This window comes from Musca vetustissima, unplaced genomic scaffold (assembly GCF_032173495.1).
Source record: "Musca vetustissima isolate MV318-11 ecotype Yass unplaced genomic scaffold, APGP_CSIRO_Mvet_v1 utg3129, whole genome shotgun sequence".
Lineage (NCBI taxonomy): Eukaryota > Metazoa > Arthropoda > Insecta > Diptera > Muscidae > Musca > Musca vetustissima.
The window spans coordinates 183,534-193,343 of record NW_026880550.1 but is presented as its reverse complement, the minus strand read 5'-3'; the positions used below and the strand labels follow the sequence as shown (position 1 = coordinate 193,343).

Below are 9,810 nucleotides of genomic sequence, written 5' to 3'. Positions count from 1 at the left end.
GACTGGTTAGGGAGTGTTAAGCTCAAATTAAATTGAGAGAGAACAATATCCAATCCACTAGGAAAAAATAGTGTTGCCAATATTCCCAATAAAAACGCTATGCAGTTACTACATCAAAACAATTTTTATTAGCACCAAATTATTTTTATTAATTCTCATGGCAGAATTATTGAAGGTTGTCTCATTGAGAAATTGATAATGGCAACCATTGTTGATTTGTAACTCATCTATCGATTTCAAATAAAATGAAAAATAAATTTCATAACATTAGCTTATTTTCAAAAAATTAAAATATTTACTATGATTTAGCAATTGCTGCAACTGAACACATGCTGTGCGTATATTTCGATATTAGATATATTGTCAGCCTTCATTGTTAAATCGAAAATATCTTTATATCGAATATAATTGTTTTCCTTACTAAAAACTTTAAAACGAAGCAATTTATAAAAAATTTAATTCTATAGAGAAAAAATGTTCAAAGAATACAAAATATTTAAAGAGAAGAAAACGTTTTACGGGGGTTTAAAAGTAACAAGTAGTTTGCTTATGTGCAACTACATAGTTTTGGCGTATATCTTCTTCCCGAAGATATCGAAATTATCGATTTGCCCATCCGGTTCATTATTTTTGGTATATTTGCTAACATCGTGAAAGTAGTATTCAGCATTTGTATTCCAGTTCTAATTCCGATAACACCTTCGTCTTAACACAATAGAACAGATAATGGAAGAACCTCATCTTTATCAAAATCACCATTCCAATAAAAAGTTAGTTCCAGCGTTTTGTAATTGAGAAACAACAGACTCGTTATTTATGTACATATTCACATTAAAATTAGACTAATGTGGAAAAAACAAAAATATATTACATAATATATAGATAACTATTGTTGAGTGCGATTTTCATTATTGTCGACCATGAATACCTGCCTACCACGTGAAAATGCTACGTTCGCATCACTAATGTCATCTGCTAACATTGTTTTGATCTCTCTCGCTCTCTTTTTTTTATTCATTTACTCAATACCTGTTCTTCTCTCTATCTCTACACTTGCAGCACTCCCCATCGATGAGTTTCATGATTCTCGCCCTCATACTGTTCACAACTCAGCACGTCGCCGACATCAGTAAGCAGTCACACATATAACTTGGAGCTAAGTAAACCTGAATTTCAACTAGCCCATTACAGTTCAAGAAACGCGCGCGTTCTTTATACACAAGTTTACGACTGAGCACAAAAAATGGATAACAATACATAATTTCTACAGAAATCAATGAATTAGAAGAATAATATTCTGTAGCTACAAAAATGCCTTGGCTAATATTGAAAATAAGCAATTTTACCGAAACAAAATGAAAAAGCAAGAATAAAGTTTTAATTAAGAAGAAAATACGTTAACAACAACTGTGATCTCATTTCGTATAAACAATACATACACTCCCACACACACACAAAAAGCAATCGAAGGGAAGATAGAAATAAAATACGAGGGAACAATTGTCGCAGCTGCGAGGAAGATGACTGATTATTTGAAATTGGCAGAAATGCAACGAACCAATGTCGAAATTGAACGTCAACGACATTTGACAAATTGGTTAATAAAAAGCAGTCCTCATATGGCAACTCCACAATCGGCTATAACCAATAGCTCCTCAACGACAGCAATAACGACCACCACTTCGTCGTTAACGCCATCAAGCACAGCAGTAGCATCAACAAGTGGTAAGTGTGTTACTAATACAATCGGCCAGGTGTTAAAGTACTCATATGCATCTGTGAGTATGAATATGCATTAGATCGACCCTCAATAAAATAACGGTCACAAATTCCATCCGCGTATTCCGCGAGAGTGTATTAAAGTTTCGCCATTCTCCCACTGGAACTACTGGTATTTCAATGTATTTTTAGGCATTAGCAACATGTTTAAACCGATTTGAACACTTTATTGGTCCAGACTCCAGTCTTTGGATAAAACCACTGAAATTCAAAAATTCCATTCGGAATATTAAAATTACATATGTATATGTAAATCATATTTGGGCAAAAAAAGAACAACAATTATTTGAAAATTTTAAAACATTATGTCAATGTCGATAAAATAAGAAATATAAACATTTCTTTGACATAAATAAACTTGCCAAACATTGAAAAGTACTTCTTTTTTAATGATAATTCTATTTTTTAAGATACAGCCATTAAGATTTTATTTTTTATCCTTTTAGGAGCACAGTTTGCAATTTAATTGAATTCGACCTTCATGGCTCCAAATTGCATTTTTGGAAATAAATAGATATTTCCGATTATGGTCTGGGTTTCCACTATATACGAAATAGAATCATTATTGTGTGTAATTTTAGAACGAATTAAGAAATGACAAGTTATCTAATAAAATATTGAATAAGAAAACGCTAAATTGAAAGAATTTAATTAGTTTGAAATTTTGTCTTTTTTTTAGCTCCTGCTCCAGCCAATCTAAATTGTTCCGGTCTTGCGGTATCATCAGTTAATTCAGCATATCCTGTGCCTGGACATTTCAACTCAAAACATAGCAGTTCTATGTGTGTTAATTCAGCAAACAATTCTACAACTAATCCAGTATTCTATTTAATGACCAATAATTGCAATAATGGAACTGTGAGCGGTGTCAGTAGTGCCGTTGGTCTTCTCAACTCATCGAGCATGGGTAGCAACTGTAAATATTCAAACGCTTCTCACCACCAACAGGCTAGTAACCACCATGGTTTGCATCATTTGGTCGAAGGGAGAAAAGCCAAGTTGAGACGCTTCAACTCTCACGATACCAGTTCTAATATGTTTTCAGTAGCCGACTTTGAAAATGCCCGCTTAGCTAGACGCAATGAAATAGAACTAAAACAGCGGTTGCAAAGACGAATGAGAAATGGGTTTACAGGCAGTGGCGCAAGTTTGTCGACAAGCTCCGGTCAGGGATTAAATAATAGTAACATGAGTGCTGATTATTCTACGGGTGATAGTAAAGCTTCTAAACATAGTACCGAAGTATGTACAATGTATTTAACGATTTACCATACAAAATAATACTATTATATTTTTTTCCTAGTCTCAAAACGATCCTCTACCAGTCGAAGAATTTCTGGAACGTTATTCTCTACCTCGAGTGGTGCGAATTTCTTACAAAACACCATTTTCTATCGAAACACTTCAATCGTCCTCCTCCAATAATTCATCTACAATTACGTCCACTTCGTCCACTAGTTGTGATGGTGAAAAGGTCGCCCATGCAAGCAATACCACCCATGATATGTCCAACTGTAATACGGGTACTTCTTCGTCAACATCTTCGGGAGCAGGACATAATGATCACGCGATTCAAACATTGAATAGTAACAGTAGCAGCGATAATAGTGCCACGAAATTGGCGACGACGAGCGAATCAAATGCTGGCAATAATCATCCACACTCAAATGACGATGAACAAGGAGAACTGTTTCTTTTGTATCGACTTATTCGTCAACGAAATATTTATCATGGGCACAATGCAAAAACTGCAGCTACAAGTCGGAAGAAAGGTGTTATGATTCCACAGGAATTTCCAGGTTAGTATTATTGTCGGAAATAAAATTTCACATTCCATATGCAATGGAGGTAATTCCTTAACATTCATTCATTTTTACAGGTTATTTCTCCATGCTAAATGATAAAGGTGTCCCCACTGCAACTTTATACACTTCCCTTGTACAATTGGTTAGAGAAAGAGTTTGCAAATTTGTTTCAGTCGATAATATGGCTGCATTTATGGAATCTCAACCAAATGGAAGTAATGCTAACTCCCCTGCAGATGGATGTTTGCATATATACTCGTCGAACACCAACAATTCTCACAATAGGCCACATTACGTGAAGACAACAGCACGGGGTGGTCAAGTTTTTAAGCTTTTAGCTGTCTACGAAGATGGAAAACAAGAGCACAGTTCACTTACACCGACAATATCTTGCGGTGGCTTGGGCGCTACGAAACAAACTTCATATCACGGCCGTGAAAAGGAGCGCAGCCGTTATGCTCAACTGTTAAATGAACAAAGACAAACGCTTTACGTGTCTTTGGCAACAAAAGGTAAATTCTATGAAATTGAGCCTGGGATTCCACAGATTTTACAAAAACGCCTGGATATAGCGGGAGATAATACACAAAGGAAACTAAATACGGAATGCGTACATCGAATCACCGCTCTGGTAACCCCAAATAAGGAGCTGCCTTTGACATTGAAGTACATTTCAGGGCCAAATGGTTGTGCTAGTGCTATTCCAGACAATATATGCGTAACTCGCGTTAGTACGGAAAACATAATAATTGCATGTCCCATTGAAGATGTTGAAATGCAAAGTCCCCTACATTTGCGAAAACTTCATTTAACAAAAGAAATGAATTTAGTAAAAAACACTCTGGGCTTCGAAAACGAACAGCGTATGTTTTCGAATCCCAATGTACAGAATATTTTGAAATTCTGCCAATTTAACTGTGATCAATTTTTGAAAATGGTGGAAGTGGAGGTTTTGCAAAGGTCTGAAAGATCTGCGTCCAAATCTCGTGTGGAAGGTTTAAAAATTCTGAAGCCATTGCACTTTCCAAAATTGCTGAGAAGGGAAAAGACCACAATTCCAGCTCACGAAAAGGAAGATTCCATAATATTTTTAAGCAAATCGGACTTAGCAAATATGGAGAGTAAAGACCAGTCATTTGATGATCAGGCAAATCGAATTACGGAAAAAATGAAAGTTTTCCAGACGACGAAAAAGAAATGGTTCCGAAAACAAGAGAAAAATTCCGAAAAGCAATTATCATCAAGCGACATTGATGCACAAGCAAAGAAAATGAGTATGGAAAGATACTCAGACATGTCGAAACTACTACAAGAACGGTTCGGCCACAAAACGACTGAGCAGGAATGCATTTCGGAACCCAGTGGCTGTCAATCGGACGTTGGATTTTCCGATACGGAGACAACCACGTTGACCACAATTGACGAGCGGTTAAAAAAGTTCACTTGTTCAAAGTCAAATGAACCCAATGTTCTGCAAAAATCGTTATCCCTACAGGACATCGAACTGATTGGTAGAAAATATCGAAAACCCGACATTTTGTCGTCTCATAACACAACTGATACAATATCCGAGTCTGGTACTGATATAGATGACATGGAAAATCGAGAACCACCGCAGAGTTCATTTATAACTGAAAAGCTTTACCACGAGTTTCATGTGAAAACCAAACAATATAGCAAATCATCTTCAAGTCTACACCAATTACTGAACTTCTCCCTGCCTCAAAAGTTACAAATAGGGGAAAATAAGAAGTCGTTGGCGCAATTGAAAAGTCAAGCAAGCAATAGAAGTTGTGAGAAACGCATAGATTTTAGTATTGGAGAACCAGTCACTGGCCGCAGAGCTGCAGGCGGTCTGTCGCTTTTGGTGCAAAACTCCAACAATCCACATAACACCTCGCTTATCGCGCCACTGACCCCCATTCATCTAATTGAAGATGATCTACCGTACTCCAGTGTTAGAGATTCGCTGATACTATCCAGTGATGAAGGCAGTCCGCCAGATGTACCTACAGGCACAATGTGTCAAGCTTTACATCTAATAGATTACGCGAAGGAAAATATTTACGCTGAAATTTGCCATGAAGCCAGTGCTGTAGGTGGTATACCTACATCTCAAACCCGTGATACATTTTCCGGAATAACACATTCCACACATATATCTGATGATTTCGGCGACTACGCTTCTCTTACATGCCCCCAACCCTCTACGGCAAATGTCCTGGGAAATGCTATCAGTCGTGTGCAAATTACCTGTTCTGAAAGCCCAATAAGTTACCATACCGTTTACTTAGGTGAAGAGCGCTTGGGAGAACCACGCCCGTCAAACAAAGAAAGAGACAAGTCCCGATATCACAATTCACATGACCGGTCGCATGTAACTACAGTTGATGTAGTCAATAGCGGCGACAACACGCTAGCATCAGGGACTCATAACGCCCACACTGAAAGCCAGTCCGATTCCGGTGTTATTGACAATATATATAATACGCTCAAATGATGACTAATGTGATTTAGTTGGAAATTGGGGACATCAGTTTTGAGTGTTTTAACTGGAAATCTGTTCTGATATAAATTTAAATTATTTTCATTCTTAGAACAGCACAAGTTAACTTCGATTACAAACAAATTTCGTTTGGAGTGGTTGTTTCGTTCATTAATACGTTAGAGTTTATGTACATTCTGTAAGAAATTGTGGGATACATAATATATAACTTTAGAAGGGACTACTCGTGCCTAGATTTCTAACAGTTGGAACACCTTATTACTTCATGTCCCCAATTTTGAAAACACATCCTCGTAAGGATTAATATGTAACCCTCTTAGTAGATATATTTATGCTATTACAACAAAAGACAAATTGTGAAACTTTAGAACTGTGAGAAATCAAAAGTATTTTTGTATTTTATATACCGCAATAAATAAGGAAGAATTTAATATAATTATGTAAGGTAAACGCGAATGACATTTGTTCGGTTTGATTAGGAAAATCGATAAGAAATAGCCCAACTATATTTTCCCGAAATTCATTGCGAATTTCTTTGTAAAAATGTTTACTACTGAAATAGTTTGGGATTTTTACAATTATAATAAAATAGTTTATGAATTTATAATTTTGTAAATTATGTCGTTCAATGCAGACGAAATAAGTAGAAATGACAACTCAATGCTAAAATAAACGTAAAGAATCTAATACAGATTACGTTAAACATTCATATACACACATATGATATATGAAAAAGAAAACAAATTGTATTATAGTGTAAAATGTAGTTGTTACTCTTACCCCATACCAACTCAAACTAAAACAGAAACCAGTTAACAGTGCTAAGCAAGATTAGCCAATATCGATATATACATATATACATCAAGAGTCATTAATGTTATCATATAGTGGTATTATTAGCTTTTAGTTTTCCAAATCATCATCACAAACCACTCCCTCAATTGTATTTAGCAATGATGAGAAACTCAAAAAGTATTCAATGCAAGAAATACTCTTGTTTTTATTTTATCTCAAAGTATCCTAGGAATAATTTGTACATACAATCGATTAATATCAAGAATATATATTGTTGTATAATTTTAAAACATCTTTATTTACAATGTAAGATATTAGTTGGTAGATTGTATATTTTTGTTAGAACATATTTAACACTCTAATTATGTCTGTCGAATTCAGAATTCTCATTTTTATTTTATGAAAACAAAAACTGTAAAAATCATATTTGTGTTTTAATTTTAATAGAAAATTCCCTTTTACTTTTAAACTGACTTTTTTATTCTCTTGTTTTATTTTGTTCGCATCTTAAATAATTTGAATTCACAGCGCGTATATCATTCAGTAGAAGTTGTGTCTACAGGAACCCTTTCACGACGGTTTCCCTACAACTTTTTACGTATAACAATGTACTGAGAACAAGATAGTATGAACAATATTGTCAAAAAAGCACAAAATATCACAAATGATCATTAACATTGCGAAGGATTTATTTCAAGGTGTAGTATTAAGAAACATTCAAACTAGACAAAACAATTAATTTAATTTTCCATTATTTACAGCGTACTCGTACGAGAAAACACATCATGGTACCATGGACTAAATAGAAGTTACTGCACACTAATATACTCAACTCATATCATAATGGAGATAATTTCTTCATATTTCATACAAACACTTAAATCGACAGTAATAAAAGGTAAATATTTCCAAAAATTTACATTTTACATTAAAAACTTAAGGCAGCTATTTTAACATAAGAATTATTGTAAATTATGTTAAGAAATAAGACATTTAAATAATAATAAGTTAATTTAAATGACAAGATGTGTCCATGAGAACGTGAACAGTGGTTTACATCCGACTATATATGAACTTGTAACTTGATTCGGATATACGATCTGATTACTTACCACGTGCGTATACATAAGTTCAAACACGGTACTCTGTAATGAAATAAATCAACTCTATATGAACTTGTGTGATTTCATCTTCGGATTTGTCTCCTTTGTTTTTCTAGTTTTAAGCCCAAATACAAAAATATTTGTAAAAATGCAGCAAATGACTACACTCACAAACTAACTATGATATTAGATTGTAATCGAAAAGTAACAAAGAACAAATAATGTACATAGGCTACAAGCGAGTAAGTAATATTAAAACCGCTGTGTGAACTTGAATTTAATTTAGTGAAAAGCAATTATGAATGATTTCTATTTGTACACAGGGTGTGAGCAATGCGAGTGCATTAGATGTGCCATTCATGCATACTTGGTAGTTAAAAGCGCCCAACTAATATGTAGTGCCCCCTTACAACCTCTTTTCATAATAAATGTGATAGAACCCCAGTTTAGTAGTGCATAATCTAAACAGTAGTTACAAAAATGTGTGTATATTAACATCACAATATCAATCAAATTTCAAGACAAATAGTTGATATTATTATTGCTATAATTGAACAATGTTAGACTTAAAAAATATTTCGTAGCCGAGCAATGTTAAATATACCCAATCATGATATTATTTTTTAATACATCTAAGTAGTTGCGAAACTATTACGACATGCGATCAATGTTCGTACTCAATCAACGCGTATATTGGATTATCGACTTTCATATTTGGATGTGCAGAGAAATGCAATATGTGTATTTTTGCACCTATTAAAAACAAAGGTTGCATAACAACCTTCCATAAGCAATCGTTATCTTTTTTTAACAATGTCCCATATGCACCGGCGATTGATGATTGAACAAATATAAGTACTCGTAGCTTACAATAAACAATTACAAAAAAAAAATAAAATAAAATAAGACAAAGAAAACCTCCCGCCACTATACACAATGTAATAATTCAAATGGTGTGATAAAAAATTATATCTGATTTACGTCACTTTCATTTAAACATCCTGTTTTCTACTCGTGTCTGTTAAAGAGATATAACACATTTTATACTTTTTTTACATTTCGATAAGAAATCAATCAATTTACATTTAGTAGACATGTGCGTTAATGTCTAAACATAGCAAATATACGTATAAACTGTAATAAAACAAATAGATAATACAATATTATATCAGGGATATATGATGGCGGATCTTAGTGAAAAAGAAACAAATTCATTAGAATGAAATAATACAAGAAAACTTAATGAAACACCACAAATTAATATTATCTATACAAAAAGCATACAAAGAAAGTTTATTTTTCCAAAACGCATGTTTAGTTTCGGCAAAAGTATAGAAGAAAGAAAAATACGATCAAAATCAATTCAGATGCTCAGCTTACATTTAATTTCATAGGTTATAAAAAAACCACAACACAAAGCCGCCCAAAGGCCTTCTCAATACACTAAAAATATATTAGTATCTACATCGTATAATTAAGAAACTAAGTAGCTTATTAATACAAAAACCCTATGTATTATATAATCCATACATAAAAATATATATTTGGTTCTCATTCAATTAAATATTTAAAGACAAACAATATATAGTAAGACAAGATTCAAACAAATAATATTAATATATAATGTAAAATACATATACTTATACAACACATATATTTGAAGAGCCAACATCGGTGTCTATGTTATGTAATAGAAAATGTTAACTGAATATTGAAAAGAATATAGTGATCTTTTATACCACACGCCATACAACAATCTAACTCTCACAGTAATCAAATGTAGAAATGCTAAATTTTTTGATCTCAGTGTTGCATGCAATAT

The 9,810-nt window shown here is 33.6% G+C and overlaps 1 protein-coding gene across 1 annotated transcript; it reads left to right on the top strand.

Moving 5' to 3' along the window:
- The first annotated feature begins 1,457 nt into the window (after nucleotides 1-1,457).
- On the top strand, nucleotides 1,458-6,084 carry LOC133326224 (uncharacterized). The gene is made up of 4 exons (XM_061534905.1): nucleotides 1,458-1,725; nucleotides 2,459-3,021; nucleotides 3,083-3,578; nucleotides 3,659-6,084. The coding sequence occupies exons 1-4, from the start codon at nucleotides 1,521-1,523 to the stop codon at nucleotides 6,082-6,084; spliced, it is 3,690 nt and encodes a 1,229-aa protein (XP_061390889.1). The 5' UTR covers nucleotides 1,458-1,520.
- Nucleotides 6,085-9,810: the final 3,726 nt, after the last annotated feature.